This window comes from Eleutherodactylus coqui, chromosome 7 (assembly GCF_035609145.1).
Source record: "Eleutherodactylus coqui strain aEleCoq1 chromosome 7, aEleCoq1.hap1, whole genome shotgun sequence".
NCBI lineage: Eukaryota > Metazoa > Chordata > Amphibia > Anura > Eleutherodactylidae > Eleutherodactylus > Eleutherodactylus coqui.
In genome coordinates, this window is record NC_089843.1 from 173,001,523 (window position 1) to 173,024,614 (window position 23,092).

Here is a 23,092-nt window from a genome sequence, read left to right on the forward strand (position 1 = left end):
ATCAACACCCATATCGATCGGCGCTTGTTTCATTGGGTTTCTTTTGTTTTTACATAGGTCAAAAATCAGCTCATGGGGACAAACGATTGCAAATATTTCCCCACAGGCTGACTGTACATGTCCCTGTTTGTCCCTGTAGGCTGACTGTACATGTCCCTGTTCTTCTGTGTAGGCTGACTGTACATGTCCCTGTTTGTCCCCGTAGGGTGACTGTACATGTCCCTGTTCGTTCCCATAGGCTGACTGTACATGTCCCTGTTTGTCCCCGTAGACTGACTGTACATGTCCCTGTTTGTCCCCATAGGCTGACTGTACATGTCCCTGTTTGTCCCCGTAGGCTGACTGTACATGTCCCTGTTTGTCCCCATAGTCTGACTGTACATGTCCCTGTTCATCTGCATAGGCTGACTGTACATGTCCCTGTTCGTCTGCATAGGCTGACTGTACATGTCCCTGTTTGTCCCCATAGGCTGACCGTACATGTCCCTGTTCTTCCCGTAGGCTGACTGTACATATCTCTGTTTGTCCCTGTAGGATGACTGTACATGTCGCTGTTTGTCCCCATTGTCCCTATAAGTCATCCTTAGGCTGCGTCTGTGCAGACTGACTGTACATGTCCCTGTTTGTCCCCGTTGGCTGACTGTACAAGTCCTTATTCATCCCCATAGGCTGACTGTACATATCCCTGTTTGTCCCTGTTGGCTGACTGTACATGTCTCTGTTCGTCCCTGTAGGCTGACTGTACATGTCCCTGTTCATGTGCATAGGCTGACTGTACATGTCCCTGTTTGTCTCTGTTGGCTGACTGTACATGTCCCTGTTCGTCACCATAGGGTGACTGTACATGTCCTTATTCGTCCCCATAGGCTGACTGTACATGTCCCTGTTCGTTCCCATAGGCTGACTGTACATGTCTCTGTTTGTCCCCATAGGCTGACTGTACATGTCCCTGTTCATCCCTGTGGGCTGACTGTACATGTCCCTGTTCGTCTGCATAGGCTGACTGTACATGTCCCTGTTCATCCCTGTGGGCTGACTGTACATGTCCCTGTTCGTCTGCATAGGCTGACTGTACATGTCCCTGTTTATCCCCGTTGGGAGCATGTAACAATTCAATCACTTTTCACCATTTTTTAGAGGCATGATTAACAAAATCTACAATTCTGGATTTTTTTTAATGGCATCGACCTACAGCATAATTAATATGCTGAATATAATGTCAGCACTATTATGTCCATACCAAATTTATATAGTTGTTTTATATATTTTGCTTCTTTTCACACTATTTTTCCCATCAGTGGTTCTGTATGGGATTTTTTTTGCAGGATGAGTTGTACTTTTTAATAGTACCATTCTGTCATCCATATGACTTTTTAATTGTTTTTATTTGATTTTCCGTGAGGCAAGATATATATGTTTTGTTTTTTTTTTTTCTGTATTTTTCATGCAGGTTAAATACTGCACTACCTTTTTTTAGGTCATTCTAAACACAATGATACCAAATTTGTGATGTTTTTATTTTTTTTCCATAGTAAAAGGCTAAGGGTAGGGTTTTGACATTGACTATTATTTTTTACCTTTTTTTCTGTTTCATTTTTTTTCCCACTTTGGGTCTTGAATGTCTTTAGATTTGATTGTTTCTATAATACGCTGCCATACTTCAGTTTGGCAATATACTATATTGGCCTATGAGACTCAGTCTCTGGCTGAACTTCACAGGGCACTGCAGATGGCATACTGGAGGGCATAGCAACCCATCAGCATCCTGCGATCAGAACACGGGGGTCCAATGGGTAACAGAGGGAGCCCCCTCCCTCTGTCAGCCTTTTACATGCTACAGTCACATTCACCATAACAAGTAAAGGGTTAAACTGCTGAGATTGGAGGTTTTACCAATCTTGAAGCTGGAGCCCAGATGTCATTAGACAACTCAGCCGCCACTTCTAGCAGCAAGGTAAACCCATATTCGTATACCAATGCAATGTCATAAAAAGGTGTATGCATCAGAATAATTGTGGGCAATTCTTTTGCTGTAATGATACTAATTCACGAGGAGCCCCCCTGACTACACTTGTCCATTGCAGGCAGTGTATGTACTAGGTAAGAATGTAGCTAGAAGGAGCCTAGAAAGGGGCATGTGCCCATAGTGCTGGGTACTAGGGGCAGCACCAAAGAGCCACTCTGCCCTGGTTGGATGCGTGGCTAAGACAGCAAACCGAAATATATGAAGGAACTCTTATCTACAGTACTACATCCTATACATGTAACAGTGCAAGCATGAAGCAGATCCTCTTACCAAATCCTCTTTGCATAAACATGTCATGTACTTTCTGTAGTAGTAAAGGACATTTCTAGGGACATCCGCTACTGCGTCGATGCAAGCAAATCAAGCGTAATTCACTCTTGCTGGACCTTTAGAAATAAGTGGTTATTTTCATAATATTCCTCAAAAATTGTCCCCACAGTAGATCAACCCCCAAAAATAAATATACTTGCCATCATCTCATTTCTATTCAATTTTACTGCAAACTCCTTCTTTTAGCAGCGCTCCGAGGATTATCAAAGGGTTGACACTGCTGCACTGTTCCAAAGCACCGGTCTATTTTTTTTTTCTAGCGACAGTTTTCGAGTTTTCCACTTTTATGTAAATGTCTGATGCAAGGTGACTGTGCATTCGACTGCTACTAATGTAACTCTGATATTTAAGTACCTCAACTCCCAAACCACCAAACTGCTTTGAACTTGCTTGTTACCCTCATTATTAAAACATTCCCATAGCATGCTGGAGAAGCTTGTTTCTCATGCTTGCTGTTAGAGAGGTTGGCAGGTTAAACACACATGCTCTTTGAATTTTATATTTGTGTTATCAACAGTTTTTCTACTTCTTTCTTTTCACAAAAGGCATCAAATTGCCTTCAATTTGTCTTTTGGGAAGCATGGAGATGCACTCCGGAGATGCATTTTCATCTTTATGTTCTTCTTGTTTTTATCGGATATTTCAATAAATTGCAGTAATTACTCAAGATAATATTTATTTTTAAGAGATAGCTCTTTATTTGTAAATATCCTATAATGGTTAATTATGCAGAGAGGTGATAGGTGGAATGCATCTCATTAAAATATATTCCCGGTGGTAATCTTTTAGATATTGCTTGCTGTATTAACTGTTATGTTTGGAAGTACATTGTAGATCTACAAAGAAGGCAACATGAATGTCCGTACACAACTGCGCACAAACTGCAATTAATCGTCTGCCTGGTGAATAGGAGCTCTCTATGAGCTAAAGAGAAATCAAAGGCTTGGCTTGGCTTTTGATAGCTGTTAGGATTCTTGGTGCATCACAAATAGGAACATTCATCCCTTGAATCCTAGGTTTGTGTAGCTATAGCCTTAGGTTACATGACGCGGTATCCTGAAAACTGTGAAAGAGGCCTTTTATCTTTGTTGATTATCCGTTTTTCTGTTATGTTTTCTTTTCTTATAAACCAAGTATTTGATCAACACGCTCAAAGTGTGATGCATAACAGTGTTACATTAACACACCGCAATTTACATCTCTTTTAGCGATGTTTCAAGAGCTTAGTGTTATAAAACGGAGATCACACTGACGGGCTATTCATTTCTGTGGCAGTTGGTTGATAAAACTCTACTTTTTGATGAGTGAATGTTAAATGGGACTATCACAGTAGACTCTTAAATGGATTGACCATTTTTTTACACTAGACATGGTGTCATTCTTCTTTTGGTTTATGACTTGTATTGCAGTTTAACACATTCAATGGCTCCTTTACATGGGCGCATTTGCATGTTTATTTCTGCTTGCAATATGCACAGAATTTGACCATTGATTTCAATGTGTTTGTTCACTTTTCCGTCATTTTGGACACAAAAAAATGCACTTTTCTGGGAATTTGTGCATTAAAAGTCCTTATAGAAGTCTATGGGGGGTCGCAAGGAGATGCATGATACGCTGTAATTCCACTGGAAAAGGAACACATTTGGAACTAAGTAGTCATGTCAAGCGATTAGTCGTGTTTGCAAATATACATGGTTTGTGGGTGGAAAAGGTATATTAAAATACGTCAATACATACGTAAAAAAAGGATAATATGTTCCACAACAATGTAGGGCTGACACGCCCAAGTACACATACGATCATGTGAAGGAGCCCTAAATGGGTATTCTAGAGACTGGGCAAAAGTTTTTTTAATGTTTCGACTTAGTGCTATTGTTCCAAATGTCCATCTAAATCATCAAACCGAACTCCGGTACCTCTTTATGCTGACCTGCGCCACTACTGCTTTTCAGCCAGCTTCAGATGTCCATATACACCAGTTCAATAGTATCTAAGAGTAGAGATCCTCCATATGCCATCTTCAAGCACTGTGTGAAAAAAGATCAAAACAGACAAGGGACATTTTGTTTAGCCTATCCTAATCTCAATCTCAGTAGCCAACAATATCATAATTGTTAGGATCATGTGGGTAAACTAAGCACGGGGTCCACACGATCGTGACCAAGAGAGATGCACGCACACCGGTGCACACTGGTTTCGGACAAACTTGCCCTGAACTACAAGGGAGGGTGACATGGCCCTACCTAAGCGGGAACATTGCCCCAATAAAGGGCGGCCCAGCGGTCTTCGGATCTGGGACCTAGCTGCTCCTAGAAACCACGCCACCAGAACAGGACACAAACACGTGCCACATAACAGGGACAGAACAACAGGACACACAGAGCCAGAAAACACAGCATACAGCAGCCAAAATGTAACCACTAGTAACTTGTGATAAGCTATATATAAATACCAGGTATTAGTTGGCATTTTGTACAAAACATGAAAGCTAGCGGGCCACTTTACAGCTCCTGGCTATACCGCTAGTCCCTACACTAACCAGGAGTCTAGCAGCACCAGACACAGTTCACACCACAACACACTAGGGTTAGCATGCCAGACACCCAACCACATTGAACAGGACAATTCACTCTTCATGTCTAGCCACCTGCTCAGACATAAAGAACTTGACACTGTTCACACCATATACCCCCTACAGGGCTATCCACACCTAATGTCTGGCCACTTGCCAAACACTGGACACCAGTCACACAGCAAGCTGCAACACAGAAGTAACATGACTGCTCACCCTGGACACCAGACAGACACTGAACAGGAGCTGGGTTTATACGTGAACAAAGACCTGGGGGATTGGCTAGCAGGAGATCACCACACCCAGCTAGCACAATCATTCACCACCTGTGTGCTGTGCTGCTAGAAACCCTAGTACTACAGGTCCCAGCAGCACAACGTAACAATAATGTAATGAGGTCTTCAATTTAGTCATGTCATGTTGAACTATCTGTGCACCTATTTTATATAGTTATATACTGTCATAAGTAATTTCCTTTTACTATGTTTTTCAAGGTCTCATAGTTCGTGAAGTGAGTATTGAGATATCACGACAACAAGTAGAAGAATTGTTTGGGCTAGAAGACTACTGGTGCCAATGTGTTGCCTGGAGCTCTGCGGGAACTACCAAGAGCCGGAAGGCATATGTCAGGATAGCATGTGAGTATTCTCATTCATTTCAGTGTGTCATTACAAATTAGTTATTATAGCATCTAATGATTGTTTAAGTGTCCATATACCCTCCTATTTTCTCTTGAAACAGTGTCAGAGTAGTCCACCGATGTGGCTGATATTCCAGCTTAGCCACATTTTAGTGAGGAAGGCTGCAATACCAGACACACCTCCTGTACAAGAGTGGCACTGTATATATATATATATATATATATATATATACCCTTCAAAGCTTTTAACCAACCTAGGTGGTCTTTTAATGTTAATATACTAATTATTCCTTATAATTAACATTTTGTTTAAAACACTTAAGTGTTGATAATACCCCATGCAATACCCCATGCAATTTTTCTTCATGTGTTTGATCTTCTAAAACCAGCCTGATTCATTGCACATATCTCACTTTAAACTCAGCAACCAGAGGCTGTTCTCTGATTTATATGATGCACAAGGATCCCCGATTTTAGCCACATTACATATTCGATTTAATGTGAGCCCCATAGATGATACAACAAACATCGATGCGGTAATCGGATTCCTACCAGGCTCTCCCTAACAAGTCTGGCCTCACAGTATCTGCAACTTCCTTTACTCTTGCTTGCAATTCATCAACATTACATGGCAGAGGCGGCATGTAGGCTTTGTCGTTGATGTTGCCCCTCAAGTAAAAATTGCATGGAGTTAAGTTGGGCAATCATGGTGGGCACTGCATGAGGGCCTGGTAATCTGTTCCCACTCTTGCTATCCAGAGTTGAGGCAGGCCGCCACTGAGTTAAGCATGAACTTGTTGGTTAGAGTGCGGTGGTGGACCATCCTGCTGGTAAATGTCAATCAATTGCTGCATTAACCAATATTCCAACCTGCCCAGACAGGAAAGGGCGTTTACCATGTACTCTACAAAGAAGAACGGCCTGTACAAGGCACAGAAGACATTCCATTTTAATCATGGCATGAGGATTCTCCATTTCCAAAATTCACCGATTGTGCCTGTTCCCTTTCCCACTGATATAGATAAACCCTAAGAACTTTGTGCATCATGCAAATTAGAAAAGAGCCTCTCATGTAGGTTGGCTGGTTGAGAAATAAATATATTAAAGTAGGACTTACTTTAGAGGGTCTACTTGTCTTTAGAGATATCCTGTATATATACAATGAGATAGCTCTTCATAATGTGATTAGATTAATCTGAAAGTAGGTTAGTCAGTCAAGAAGCTATCTCCGAGCCACCGGCATATAGTGGTGCACATCTTCTATCTAGTGTCAGGGTCCTATGGCCTCTAGCATAGCACTGCTTACAGGTACCGCACTCTTGGGTGACCTGGCTCATTGCAAGTTCACTTTAATCATTTTTTTAGGGAAGGGGGAAATGAGACATTCATAAAATGCTTAGATAATTGTTTCAAAAAAGCTAATCTATTGCATCAGACGTGTGCGGTTATCATTGCTGAAGAAGCAATAGAATTGTTGTTTTCACATTTTCTTCACATAGGCTTTTCAGCATATTTATACCATATAACACTGAAAGTACTACTGCATTAGGAAATAGCTGATAGCAGACAGAAACTGATTGGATTTTTGCATGGGAAGAAAGCGGAAAAAAGAAAACATTTTACCATGCATAAACATGGTGATTTACCTGGGCTGTAAAACGCTAAGGCCAAAATAAACTGCTGGTTGAGCAGCTTTATTGTGTAATAGACTCAGCTTGTTTTTTGGAGCTTGGCTTTTTCCCAATAAACACTTAAACATGTGGTCGCACAAGGTCACTGTATATATCAGCGGTGCGGCGGACACAACTGCTACCCTGCCGGGATGGACCTTTAGTCTACAGCATAATGCTAGCAGTGTGGAGTTTGCATGCCGTCCCTTCTATGATCACCAAATTAACTTTAACGGGACGTCCAAGATAGAGGGCTTTTTTATTGGCTGTAATTCCGGTTTTACATGGGCATGTTTACGTGCACAGTACACAGCGAATAGAACCTATTGATTTTAATGGTTTCATATAGATTTCCATATTTTGCAGCCATTTAGCATGCTGTATTTTTCTGCATATTTGTGCACCAAGGGTCCCCTCAGAAGTCAATGGGTGATGCGCAAGTGCGTGTGCAGTAAGCAAAGAAATGCGTGAAAAACTGCATAATTCTGCTGGATAAAGAACACATCTGGTACTCATTAAGACTACTTTGCCATTACAATAGGTGCGTCTTTGTTTGCTGTGCGCAAATGAACATGCCTTACGTGCACAAAAAACCATTGTCCATTTTACAAAAAACGCTACACTCATCCACGCGCAAATACGCATACGCTCGTGTGAAGGAGACCTAAGGCCATATATCCACGGCGGGAACCCACAGCGGAATACCACTCTGCCCACGGCAAGAGGACATTACTTACCCGTCCAGATCCTCTGCATGACTGTGTGGGTCTTCCATCTTCTCCACTACCGACGTGGGCAGGCGTGCTGGTATGTGTGCAAGTGTGGCAGCTGGTGTGCCACCGCACATACGCAGTGTTTTTCTTTTAAATTTATTGCTTTTCCACGGCATCCGCAGCCCATCTGCAGTATCAGCTGCGGGCGAGCCACAGATTGGACGGCTTCCATTGACTTCAATGGAATCCGTTCATGCGGGACCTGCAGCAAAATGGAGCATACTGTGATTTGTTTTCCAGACCAAGGTCCGCAAATCAAATCGGCAAGCTTAAATTCAGCTGCGGGCACCCATGATTGTCTATGGATGGCTTGAAGTGCGGATGGTCCAAGCAATTTCCCAGTGCGGATTCCGCTATTTAATTCCGCCCGTGGACATTAGGCCTAAGTGTTCATGATACTGCAGATAAAAAAACTTCAAATTTCAGTATTAAAAAACTCTCAGCCCCTGTCCCCCTGTTCAGAGTGCATGCCCACAGCAATACTGAAGAAGAAGTATATTACTTCTACACGTTTTTTAAGCTGGTTCTACCAAATAAAAAGGGAGAATTTTTAATGACACACACCTGTGTACGTGCCTGTCTATTTAAGGCTTGTGCCTAATTCCCAGCCTTTTGGTCGATACCATTTTAGTCTGCATATGTCTACTGGGTTGGCTGCACCCGTTCTTGCCACTTCACTATCAGGATACCTAATTAAGACAAGGACCTATTCACCACTACTGTACCTGACTCCACTGAGATAGCTCTACTTCTTCTTCCTAACCATATCATCTAATCTTAAATACCTTGCGTCTTTTATTACGTCTGCTGCCCCCTCCTATTTGGTTGCGGTCACAGGTAGACATTGTTTCCATTGCTTAGCCCATACAATGGGTTGAGGAGAGCTATGTGTAGACCGAAAGCCATGTAAAAAAAATTATTAAGATGAAGTAAAAAGTTATTTGCCCTGCATTGTGGATGACGTGATCCTATGCAAAGAAAAGCCTAAGTAGAATGCTGATCCTATCTGGAAGTATTCTAGAGCCTGTCGCAGTCCAAGCACACAGGACACACTGCTTGTATCAGTTCTACAATGCTCAACATTCATCTTCCAATGGAGAAAAGTGAGGAGAGGCCTTTTAGTGGCATTTCCATAATACTAATTCTTCTTAATCCAACCCTTTATTTTAATATGAGCCGTGCCAATATTTGATACATACGCAGCTATCTCTTTGTTTTTGAGTTTACAAAGAAAATACTTTACATATTCAATCCGGAGTACATATCTTCTCTTACAAGAGCTTACGGAACATCATTTCTGCAGCTTTTCTTCTTTTGTCTGAATTCATAATGCTCTCATTTGCATTGCTATTGTCCAGCCTTGCTGGTATCTATACTACACTGTCCCTTTGTGTAAATGCTTGTAACAGTCTGAAGAGTTGGAGAGATTTAATACATAAAAGCAAGTCTCAATGATGCAAAGCTGCTGCTTTAATAAAAGGATGACACACCGTTTTTCCATCGAGCTTCCGTAGACTCACACATACAGGTACAATGTGCACACTTAGCATGTTGTACTAAGTACAGAAATTATTGGAGAGCGATGAAAGATTTGCAGGGCCTTATCTATAGGGGTGCAGAGGTAGCAGTGGCACCGGGATCATAAATGGTGCATGGTAGCTGGGGGGAGCTGGTGTAGATTTTGCATTGTTGCACATTAGCCTCAAGTCATGTCTCTTAAGTGGGAGATTACATGTAGTTTGAAGGCACAGAAATATATATATATATATATATTTAACTTTATTGTTCATACATGGTGATGAAGACCGGTTTTCCAGTAGTCTTGGAGGTGACAGTGCTGGTAACAAGTAATCAATATGAACCTCCAGCATTCTGTAGACTGGAATGGAAAATCCTTGTCTCTACAGGAGTAAGGACAAGAGCTGGCTGGCAAATTTTAGACTGGGGGTCAAGCACATACCATTGGCTCTTAAGTACTCCAAATGGTGGAAAAATATTGTGCAGCTGTCCACACCCTGACAAAACATGGACAAACAACTGGAAAAATTGTGCGTCCATCATCCGCCATGGGTTGGTGGCCAGCTACGCTATATTCTTTCATCCTTAACTTGTTTATCTATTTCACATAAATAAAGCACCAAAACCAACTTCAGAAGACAGATACAATACCAGAACCAAGCTCAGAACATGAATATAGCATCAGAATCAAGCTCATAGCATAAAACAGCACCAGAACAAAGCTCAGTACATAAATTCAACACCAGAACTAATCTTGGTACATAAATACAGCACCAGAATCAAGCTCATAACATGAATACAAAACCAAACTCAAAACATAAATACAACACGAACCAACCTCTATACATGAATGCAGCACTAGCACCAACCCTCGTACACAAATACAGAAGCAATCTCAGTACATAAATACAGCACCCAAACCAAAAACACACAGGAGGTGGTGAGTTCTCCTTCAATGGTAGTCTTCAAACAGAGGTAGAACAAATATCTGTCTGGGATGATTTAGTAATCCTGCATTAAGCAGGGGGTTGGACCCGATGACCCTGGAGCTCCCTACCATTCTATGATTCTTCTCTATATCGCCAGTTTCAGACAAGTGTTTTAAGGGCATATTTTACAGACAAGTGTCCCAGCCTGAATATGTGTCTACTAACTTGAACTCACAGCATGAGAAAGATCACTGTGGTCTAGAGATGAGTGAGCACCCAAATGCTCGGGTCCACGTTATTGAAGTCGAGCTTTTCAGAAAATTTGAGAGCTCTGCTCGAGTAACAAACCCCATTGACTGCAATGAGAGACTCGATCATTTTTGTATGTGGGACTCCGGGTCCCGAGCTTTTTTTTTCTTGTTCGTGCTCTCTCTCTTCCCCCTGCCTGCCCAAAAATTTGCCATTGACACGCGCGCTGCGTCGCGGCGGCGAGAGGCCAAAACAGGCACGTCACAGCAGGGAGGGGCCAAAAACTGGGGCGGGGTCGAACACGGCGTGATGCTAGTTCGAGTAACGAGCACCATTGAGTATGCTAATACTCGAACGAGCATCAAGCTCGGCAGAGTACGTTCGCTCAACTCTACTGTGGTCACATGATGTAATAGTGTTCCACTGTATTACCACTAGGTAATAGTGTCCCCGTTGTGGTCCCACAATGTAAGATCTGACTGTGTGTGTGTAATGAAGATGCTGTAGATGCTGTTAATGGCTGGTGTTGTAGGAGCTGGGGTTGTCTGAATGACCCGGGCGTGGCTCATGTTTTTCTGTCCTCCTGGCTCGGCCCCTGGTGTAGTCATACACTTCCTTATACCTTTTATGCGTGAAGCAACTGTCATATTAGCTATCTTCAGCTTCTCATTGAGTTCAGTAGTAGCTGTATAACTCCATATAGCTAGTTCCCCGCAGCGGTTGCTGTATGTACCTAGATTTACAAGGAGCTAATGATAAGTCTTTGGCTTTATCCAGAAAGAAACAAGATAGGAAGATGAAACTTTACATTTATTCCTCATACTCTCCACTGATGTCAACACACTTCTTACATCAGTATTCCAAGTTCTGTAAGCCTTGCAAAAAGAAGGATTTCGGTTGTGCCTCAAACCAGTCATCCGCAACAGTCATGGCATCAGAAATGGTGTGAAATTTGGTCCCCTTGAGGCGTTTCTTCAGGTTGGGAAACAGATGATAGTCGAAGGGAGCTAGATCTGGTGAATAAGGTGAGTGCTCAACCAGCTGGAAGCCTAGCTCCACCAGTTTTGCAGTGGTCGCTTGTACCGTGTGAGCGGAGGCATTGTCTTGCAAGAACAAGATTCCTTTGGACAGCTTGCCGCGCCTTTTGGACTTCAGAGCTGCCTTCAATTGGTCCAAAAGTTCAATGTAATACCTTGCATTGATGGTGGAACCATTTTGAAGGTAGTCCACTAGCAGCATGCCCTCCTTATCCCAGAACAGAGACGTCATCACCTTAGTAGCTGATTTTTGCACCCTGAACTTCTTTGGGCGGGGAGAACCACTATGCCCCCACTCTTTTGACTGCTCCTTGGTTTCAGGGTCATACAAATAAATCCAGGACTCATCCATAGGGACCAGTCGATCCAGGAAGTTCTTATCAGTCCGGAAACGCTGACAAATGGACCGGGAAGTTTTCACTCGCATGCTTTTCTGATCTGTGGTCAAACATTTGGGGACCCACTTTACAGAAAGCTTCTTCATGTTCAAATATTCATGGATAGTGACACAAACACATTCACGAGAAATCCCCATGATGGGTGCTATTCCTTTAGCGGAAATTGGCCGATTCTCCAGTATGAGGTTGTGCACAGCATCGACGATCTCCGGAACAACAACCTCTCTCAGTCGTCCAGGACGTTCCTCATTATTGGTGCTGAAGTGGCCCATTTTAAATTTGGCAGCCCAGTTCCTAACTGTAGAGTATGAAGGGCATTGATCCCCCAATGTCTGCGACATATCACCATGAATATTCTTTGTGGACTTTCCTTGCAGAAACAAGAATTTTATCACTCCTCTGCTCTCATTTGCTTTGAATATCGCCTTAGACTCCGCCATTTTGTTTCCCCACATGCCAAGATCACTGTTGCCATAAGCTACAACCACAACATTTTGAAAACATATACTAGACACATAAGGCTTTCATGTGATGTAACATTCGATATCATAGAAACAAAAAAAAAAGAACACAAAGCCAAAGACTTATCAGCACTCCCTCGTATATCATTAAAGGGGTTGTCCCACAAAAATAAGTTATATTCTGTCTACAGGATAGATGGGAGTCTGACCACTATGGCGCTCATCATTCATGAGAATGGAGGTTCCAAGGGTCCCCATCAGAACAGAGCGGTGGTTATACATGGGCTCTACTGCTCCATTTATTTCACTAGTTCTGCTATAGATAGCCAAATTTAGCTATCTCAGGCATTCCCACTGAAATGAATGGAGTGGTAGCCTGCCTGATTGGCTTCATTCCTTCAGAAACTTTGGGTTCCCTTTCTCATGACAAGTAAGGGTCCAAGCAGCAAGACTCCCACCGATCCTGTGCCTAGATATTCTTTATCTTGCACATCCCTTTAATCAAGGCAACAAAACTGGGTTCCTCTCAGCACATATACTGTACTTCTAAAATTAATCAGAACTGAATTTATGCCACAAAACCAGAATTTACGAACATTCTTGTACATTGGGCTTCAGAGCACAGTCTACCATAAAATTTGCTGATTCTGCAGTCACAGTTCAATCCGACAGTATAAGCAACCCCATATCATTTAAACTGATACTATAAATACAAAGCAGAGCACCTCATTAAATTCACACAACTAATTCAGATATTATACTAAACTTTCTTTAGCCCGGTTGCCACCATGAATTTTGCACATGTGGAAACATTTTAGATAATCCAACCTTCACTTGCAAACGTTTCCAAGCTTTTCCCCCTTCGCCGAAATGAAATAATGAATAAAGAGCAATTCTTCGAGGTCCTTACAACTGGTCTAGAGTGATTTACTAGTCTGTGTAAATGTATTAGTCATTACCATAAGTAGAAGAAAAACTAATATTCATTTATTCTAAAAATGGAACTTTCTTCTTCACCCCGGTTCTTTCTTCGATAATTGCAGAATGTTGGTCTTTGTATCTACTTGCCTTCAACCTGATGACATAATTAGCTTGCATTCTCATAGGCAATAAAACTTTTCTTTTTCCCTACTGATCACCAACTATTGTTGTGAAGGATTAAAAAAATGATTTCATCCTCCAGAGAGCCGGCACTCTACGACTATAGTCCATTAAAACTGAAGAAAATGTATTGAACATTTCTGTTCATTGAGCATGTAATAGAATTAACTGAGGAGTAATTTGAATGTGTGAAGAATGTGCCTGCCGCAGAAGATGCTTATATTTATTTAATAGGAGGTCAGCCACATGCCATGAAATACCTCTCTAGACACTTTTAACCCCTAGAGAGACTTCACTGGTGTTATTTAAAATGCGTTTTAACTATTTATGTTCCACATAGAAGTATCACTCTACATAGTATAGATTAAGTCACATATAGAGGGATCATTCCACATAGCACAAGTGCATTCACCACCTACCCTGTGGTGTTAGTGGATACATCCCATTTAAAGATGACCCTGATAGGGATCCTGATGAGCCGTGCAACCAGATCATTGCTATTATATATATGTAATGGATACACGGTAATATTATATGTACCAGTAAACCATCACAACTCCAGACAGAAAGGATATTAGATTTCATTCATCTCGAAACCATGTGTTCATAATGACTGGAATCTTTAAATTTGACTTATGGATGACTTAGCGAAAATATGGATGCCAACAATGGGTCAAAAGGTTGTTCCTTGTCTGTGTAAATCAGTGACCTGCAGATGGCTGTTAAATAAACAGACGGCTCTAATGCAAATCTAATAAATAGTTCATTATGGGCAGCAACCACTGGAATTTCAACATGTAACTTCGAAATGAAAGCCATCTGGTTAGTTCTCTTTTACACAGTGGCTACATAGAAATATGCTTTTGTGTTACTTATCTCCTGTTAAAAGGGTTCTTTCAGCTCTACTGACTTATCCAGATGCGGATTAAGGCTATCAAGGGCCGTGGTCTGTATGAAGATTATGGGCCCCCAACAATTCTAAAGTCTTAGAATGATCAGACATTTACTGCATAGTTGCAATAATGGAACCAAGTTAACTATATACATGCAGTAATAAAAACAAGATTACTAATATAGATACGGTACCAGAACCGAGCTTACTACATAGATTCAATAGCAGACCCAAGATTACTACATAGATGAAATAACAAAATCAATTACTACATTGATACATAACCACAAATAACCTTGCTTTGACCTCTGTGAGAATTAGGGCAGACTCACAAGGACATATTTGCGTGTGCAATTTTTGTGTGCACATTCCACGCATTCGGAAAACAATGCAGGATTATTTTAGGAGTCTATGGGGGAGGCGCATATGCGCACCTAATATCCATGTAATTGCTCATTAAGCTGCACTATTTCACTGGAGAAAAGAACACTTATAGAACTAATTAGGCTACATAGCCTTGTAACTCGCAGCACGGGTTGTCCCGTAACCTTGTGAAATGTCCCTGGTAGTGCAAAAAAATTCATTAAAATGTGCAAAAACGCATGTGAGAGCCTGATGTTCATGGCACAAATACATTGCGCTAACACATGCGTTTATGTGCATATATCCATGTGAGTGTGGCTTTAGGCTAGGGTTACATAGCAACTTTTGGCCGTGACAGGGGTTGCGCAACCAAATTTCGTTTGCACAGCGTATTGCCCATTTCCACATGTATAGAGCATGCTGCGGGTTTTTTCACGCACTTAAAAAGGAGTGATGGGATTGAGCCTGCTAAAATCCGCAGCATATAGATACAGCATTGTTAAGAAGGACTTTTTGCAATCTGCCATACATGTACAGCAAAGTATTACGGTTTCACCATGTCTAATGCTACTGTGACAAAGCAGGGATGGCTGCTGTTCTTGACAATGGGCCATCACTAATCCATATGGAGAGGACAGTTGTGGCCCCTTGCATCAACGATCACTGTAATTAGCCAGTCAATTCTTACTGGCCAATTGGAGCTTGTATGTGCTGAAACTTATCACTGTGTGACAGTACGAATCAGAAAACGGCTAGGGGGCAAATGACAGTGGTCCCACTTCCCATTTAGATGGAGCGATAATTGCTCAAAAATCACTCAAACTACAGTTTAGATGACAGCTTTGAGTGATCATCTTTGCATAACTCGAAGTAGCTAATTAGCTACTTAAGAGTTAATGCAGGTGGAGCTGGATACCACCACAATAGCTCTGAGAACAAAGCAGCTGTTTTGTATATGCAAACAGCTGCATTGTTCTCGGAGCTTTCAGCTAGTGTCCCGCTGAGAACTGCCAGCGGGATACCAGCTGAAAGAATGCTATTAGCACCACCCACTGAGATATCAGCGTGCAGCGCTGATAAGGCTCATCACTAATTTCTAGCTGACTACAAATTTTACCTTCAGTTTCCTTTTATTTCTGTGAAAGATTCTAAAGGATTAGATGTAAATTATGTGAATTATGGGGAAAAGTGCATTCCAATATTTCACAGCCAAAACTAAAGCAGAGCTGAATTTAAAATTATGTGGAAATATTTTGCTGATTTCAAATTTTTGGGAAAATTTCTCGAAATTTTAAAAATAACTGCTAAACCTATTAAAGAGATATTCACTTCTCTGATATTTATAGCATATCCACAGGATAGACCTCCTCCTGCCTTAGAGGTAAAGATTATGGCAAATGCCGAACTGGCTATTCCATGCTGTTGCATTACTCTCATAGTAGAGCGAGGTACGGAAGCAGTATGGCACAAGCTAAACTGTTTCTGCATCTACGAAGTTATGGAACAGCATATCTGTTTAAAAACTAACTTTCACTTCTGTGGGAGTTATGGAATAGTGGCTATTGTTGGCCATGGCGAATCAACTGATATTGTCATCTCAGCCATCTTTGGTTACGATCGGAATACTCCTTTTTAACCCTTTGCATTCATGAAAAATAAAAGGAAATGTAAAAAAATGATGACAGAGAAATTCAAATTTTAAAAAAGTTGCATAATTTTTGACATTTTCTTTAAATTTTCCACGCGTCAACCAAAAATTTACCACCAAAATAAAACACAAAGTGACCGGTAAAAGGATGTATAAATCAATTAGGACAAGTAAAAACATTTTAAAGTGTTTCTCAAAGAATTGGACTATGTCTTGAAGTCTAAAATAAGCGGCTTCCTTGAAGAGTTAAAGGTAACTGATTATACAGCTATTCTCCGACCCTCCCTGGAGAGCTCAGTAAGGAGTACATGACTGTGGCATTTGAGTTTTGTTTAATGTAAACTATGACATTTCACTTCTGTCGGACACGTCTTCTGTAGTTCGTCTTTCTGGATTTTATAATAGGACTCCCTGTAAAGCATGTGGGTTTTGACACTGTTTGGAAATGATCCACTGTTTATACTTCTTGCGCATTTTTATAAAGTGGAGTTTACTTTTTAGTTTTGGTTTTTTTTTACTTTCACACTTCATGAAACAAACCAGGCAATACTACCGTTCATTCAAAAGCAATGTAAACTCCCAAGGCATGTGTGTATATCTGAGCCGTCATATCCCATATGTACATCTTAAAGGGGCAGTCATCCACTCAGGTCCATGCTCTAGGAGGGAGAACAGTGAGCTACTGCAAAGAGTTATCTAAAACCCCATGGTGACATGTATTAAATGGCTATATATCCATTTTAATGGGCGCTGTGATACTGTAAATTTGCTGATTGTGTGGAAAGCTTTATTCTAGACAAGATTGTCAAGGTAGAACAACCTGTTTAATATTGAGGGTAGAAGCATTAGAGAACCCGCTCTCATTATTTGCAAGCATTGTAATACTAGTAGCATTATTATTAGGAACTTTATTAGAGAGTTCTGTAATATTACATATTGTGCATAAGATGTGTTGAGTATGAGGGAAAGAAAAATGTGTATCAAGTCAGAACTGAACTTTTGTTATATATCTTTCTCCATTTCCTAGACTTAAGAAAGACCTTTGAGCAGGAGCCTCTGGGGAAGGAAGTTTCTTTGGAACAAGAAGTTCTTTTGCAGTGTCGTCCACCTGAAGGAATCCCAATAGCAGAAGTGAGTAGTAGAGCAACTTTTTCAACTAAAAGGCTGTTCACACATGTTTTTTATGTACATTATTAGAGTACACGTTCCGCCTACACAGCGGCATGTCCGGATTTTGCGTGGATTTCCACCACAAGAGACCTGCGATTCATCCTGGAAATTAATTTAAAATGCTTGCGGACAATCGCGGATTTGAGAGTTTTTCCACGCCGATGTATGCAGGTACACAGTGCGGAAAGAAAATTGCAAGACCTATGTTGCATTACCCCACCTCCCTGCCTGGTCCTCAAGCAACCTGATAAGTATCCGCCTACAAATCTGCAATGCATTCGCAATGTAATTGTGGATGCAATGCTGATCGAACGATTCTATAGAGATCAATAGAGCCCATACTTGCGGAATCCGCGCTAAAATGGAGCATGCTGCAATATACTTTCTGCTTGCGGAATCTGCAATTCAAATCCGCCTGTGTGCACGGAGCTCATGCTACCCTATGGGGGACTTTACAGAAGATTATTCGGGCGGGTGCCGAATGCGGATTCCACAATTTAAATCCGCCCGTTTGCAGGGGGCCAATGTGCAATAAAATAATACACGGATATATACAATTTTAAGTGTGGCATACTACGCTTCTCTATCCCATTAAAAGAAAGCACACAAGCATAAAAAATGTCAAAAGTACTCAAAAGTATGGACCTTTTGACTACGTTTGACCAGTTATAGTCTATAGATATGTCCAGCAATGCATTTTAATACCTTTTTAGTAATAAAATGTATATCCGTCATGTAAACAGCCGCTAAATTCTAGTTTAAAGTGCTTTAAACTAAAAAAAGTTGTATAATAATTTCTCGCAATGACATTTATTAGACTTTGATTTGTTATTGTAATTATAATATCAATTTATAGCTTATAGGAAGTAATAACTTCCCTGTTCAATAATGTCATTGCTTACGGCATCTTGCATTGCATCTTCCTTCTGGCATCTTGACACACATTCTGAACTACAATACAAATATGCAAGATCTTTTTTAATGTTTTTAATAGCGATGAGCGAACACCCAAATGCTCGGGTCCTCGTTATTCGAGTCGAGCGTTTCATAAAATTCGAGAGCTCTATTCGAGTAACGAACCCCATTGACTACAACGGGAGACCCGAGCATTTTTGTATGGGACCCACCGGGTGCCGAGCTTTTTTTTTTTCTCTCTCTCATCAGCGATAGTTTGTGGCTGGCTTGGCAGAGGAGAGAGAGAGGGAGAGAGAGAAAAAAAAAGCTCGGCAATAGAGCTCTTGAATTTTACGAAAAGCTCGACTCAAATAACGAGGACCTGAGCATTTGGGTACTCGCTCATTTCTAGTTCTAATGCTTTTTTAAAAATTGTCGAATTTTGAAATGATCGGATATCTAATATATTTGAGATTTTAGGTAATGACTATCTTGGGAACCATAAGGGATTTTAGGGAGAAATGATGGTTTGGATTAATTTACTACAGATTATTCCTATGTATATTAACAGAATGAACTCTTAAAAACATCCAGCACAACTCCTAGTTGTAGATTCCCAAATTAGTCTGGGTAACATGACAAGTAGAATTGCTAGATTTCTACCAACTGAAAACTCCCAGGCCTCATGACAAACTTTGATCCACTTCAAAGTGCTATACTTTTCTTATGTATCCTTTGAAGTAGCAGGAGGAATAAACAGAACAGGTTTGATAATCATTAATATAATTTTACCTTGTTTGTAAGGTTTACTTCCCTACATAAGTTGTCCTCCGAATGGTTTAGTGTGACTGCGCTCATTCTCATAATGATATCTTAGTGTCTGCTCGTTAGAATAGAACGAAAAGTCTTTTCTGTTCATAAAATAGGCTAAATCTCTTATCTAAGAGCATGGATTAGATGAAAATGTAAGAAAAATACCCACCAGCAGCTTACAGATATCTAGAGGGTTTTTTCATCCTAATATAGTTGCTGATCCTTAATACATTTTATGTAGCAGGTCATCTTCACAGCAGCTGTAATGTTAATCTCTTCTGTAGCCTGATCTTATCTATTTCTCTGCACATGGGGACATGTTCACCTGTCATAGAAAAGTATTGTGTGCTGGAAAGGAAAGAAGTGGGCTACTTCTTGTAAAACGTACACTACCGTTCAAAAGTTTGGGGTCACATTGAAATGTCCTTATTTTTGAAGGAAAAGCACTGTACTTTTCAATGAAGATAACTTTAAACTAGTCCTAACTTTAAACAAATGCACTCTATACATTGCTAATGTGGTAAATGACTATTCTAGCTGCAAATGCCTGTTTTTTTGTGCAAAATCTACAAAGGTGAATAGAGGCCCATTTCCAGCAACTATCACTCCAGTGTTCTAATGGTACAATGTGTTTGCTCATTGGCTCAGAAGGCTAATTGATGATTAGAAAACCCTTGTGCAATCATGTTCACACATCTGAAAACAGTCTAGCTCGTTACAGAAGCTACAAAACTGACCTTCCTGTGAGCAGATTGAGTTTCTGGAGCATCACATTTGTGGGGTCAATTAAACGCTCAAAATGGCCAGAAAAAGAGAACTTTCATCTGAAACTCGACAGTCTATTCTTGTTCTTAGAAATGAAGGCTATTCCATGCGAGAAATTGCTAAGAAATTGAAGATTTCCTACAACGGTGTGTACTACTCCCTTCAGAGGACAGCACAAACAGGCTCTAACCAGAGTAGAAAAAGAAGTGGGAGGCCGCGTTGCACAACTAAGCAAGAAGATAAGCACATTAGAGTCTCTAGTTTGAGAAACAGACGCCTCACAGGTACCCAACTGGCATCTTCATTAAATAGTACCCGCAAAACACCAGTGTCAACATCTACAGTGAAGAGGCGGCTGCGGGATTTTGGGCTTCAGGGCAGAGTGGCAAAGAAAAAGCCATATCTGAGACTGGCCAATAAAAGAAAAAGATTAAGATGGGCAAAAGAACACAGACATTGGACAGAGGAACACTGGAAAAAAGTGTTGTGGACGGATGAATCCAAGTTTGAGGTGTTTGGATCACAAAGAAGAACGTTTGTGAGACGCAGAACAAATGAAAAGATGCTGGAAGAATGCCTGACGCCATCTGTTAAGCATGGTGGAGGTAATGTGATGGTCTGGGGTTGCTTTGGTGCTGGTAAGGTGGGAGATTTGTACAGGGTAAAAGGGATTCTGAATAAGGAAGGCTATCACTCCATTTTGCAACACCATGCCATACCCAGTGGACAGCGCTTGATTGGAACCAATTTCATCCTACAACAGGACAATGACCCTAAACACACCTCCAAATTGTGCAAGAACTATTTACAGCAGAAGCAGGCAGCTGGTATTCTATCGGTAATGGAGTGGCCAGCGCAGTCACCAGATCTGAACCCCATTGAGCTGTTGTGGGAGCAGCTTGACCGTATGGTACGCCAGAAGTGCCCATCCAACCAATCCAACTTGTGGTAGATGCTTCTAGAAGCGTGGGGTGCAATTTCACAAGATTACCTCAACAAATTTACAGCTAGAATGTCAAAGGTGTGCAATGCTGTAATTGCTGCAAAAGGAGGATTATTTGACGAAAGCAAAGTTTGATGTAAAAACAATGTTATTTCAAATACAAATCATTATTTCTAACCTTGTCAATGTCTTGACTCTATTTTCTATTCATTTCACAACGCATGGTGGTGAATAAGTGTGACTTTTCATGGAAAACACAAAATTGTTTGGGTGACCCCAAACTTTTGAACGGTAGTGTACTTTCTATTGAAAGTATTAGAGGCGCTCTGTGATATACTTTTTGTGTTTCCATCAATTGTTTCGAATGGGGATAATCAGAAATGGTTCTCTGATCATGTTCCAGTTGACCTCCTCCAACAGTAAAAGCCTTGTTAGGGTGTCATAAATGTTTTTCCTTCGCACAAACTTTTTTTAAAGTTTCCTTTGACATTGCAGCTTCGTCTTACACCCTTCTTATATACCAAATTATAGACATCAGGACAAATATATCAAGGCATTATTTAAAGTAACATGATGCAATTATTTGTGAAACCGAATAATGCTCTTATAGGCGCTGCTGGTGTAAGCTGGGGAAGAGGGGGCCGTGCGGCAGTGTATCTTCCAAAATAAAGGCAATGTGTTTCTGCGCTGGTCTAGTGCCTTCGTCAAGTCAGATCGAATGCAAATCTGATTAGTGTCACTTTGGCTTGATTTATGTTTGTGAGTTCTGGATTGGGATGATATTGCCACAGGGAGCGCCACGCTCTTTTTTTTTCTTTTCCTACTTATCAGCCTTAAAGTAACAAAGTATCATATTTGCGGAAAGCATTATGCTGTGAATAGCTGCATGAGCTAGACAGGAGAATCCCCAGCTGGAAAGGACTATCAGGCCTCTTTCACACGGCCATAAACGTTTTTACGTGCGCCCGCTGGTTTGAAGAGGCTTTTCTACCTGTAGTCATGCTGCTGAGTTCAAATCTGCGACATGTCAATTGTATTGCCATTTCCATTGTGGGCTCTCTTCTCTCTACGGGGAGAGATTTCTGCAGCGGAATACAGGCAGAAAAGCCGCTTCAAAGCTGCGTCAAATGGCGTAGGTCTTGAAGCAGCCTTTCTGTTGTGGAAATCTTGCGAAATTTCCGTGCATCCTGCTGTGGACAATCCACGAGATTTCTGTCCCATCGGAACGCAGACTTACACAGAGCTTCAGTCCAGCTCTGTCCACCAACAGGCAAACATACAGTGTGAGGAAAAGTGCTCCTAGACGGAACGATTATCATACAAAAAATAGTTCAAACAAACGAAAATGAACAATAATCATTTGGTATAAATGCGAGCCAACGGCAAACGATAATTGTTCACTTTTCGTTCGTTGTTTATTTTATTTAGGTATGAAAATCTTTGTTGGCTCGGTCACTTATTCAGTGAATGTGAAAGACTGAACGATTCCCATTTGAACGAGTCAGCAATGTATCTGCCTGTCTAAACTGGCTGCACGAGACACGAGAGAAGCCACTGCTGCACTACTATTACTCTCTACTGTCTAATAGATCATACAAGAAATTACTTTCATCCTCATCCATGTTTTGGTTAAAGGGCTCTCTGTTCAAACTTACCTGTAAAATTATATTTGCCATCTATTTATCACGCTCTATTGAAATGGACACAAGTTATAAACTTCCAAGAACTCTGCAACCATTATTGCAATGCAGGTTAATATGTGTCCTCATTCTCAGTTCCAGAAGGATTCCCCACCAATTGATTTATGCGAGACACAAAAACCCGCCAATTGAAATGCCTAATTCATCAAATGATTTCCAGATGTGTTTTTTTTCCAGTTGAATTATGCACTGTTTCATCT

The 23,092-nt window shown here is 41.0% G+C and overlaps 1 protein-coding gene across 2 annotated transcripts in view; it reads left to right on the top strand.

The window, feature by feature from the left end:
- Positions 1-23,092, top strand: part of UNC5C (unc-5 netrin receptor C) — a 358,450-nt gene that overhangs the window by 247,907 nt on the left and 87,451 nt on the right. For both annotated transcript variants that reach the window (XM_066574021.1, XM_066574023.1), the window contains 2 exons: positions 5,423-5,566; positions 17,635-17,738. In XM_066574021.1, the coding sequence (XP_066430118.1) occupies positions 5,423-5,566; positions 17,635-17,738 (248 nt within the window). The remainder of the gene's footprint in view (positions 1-5,422; positions 5,567-17,634; positions 17,739-23,092) is intronic.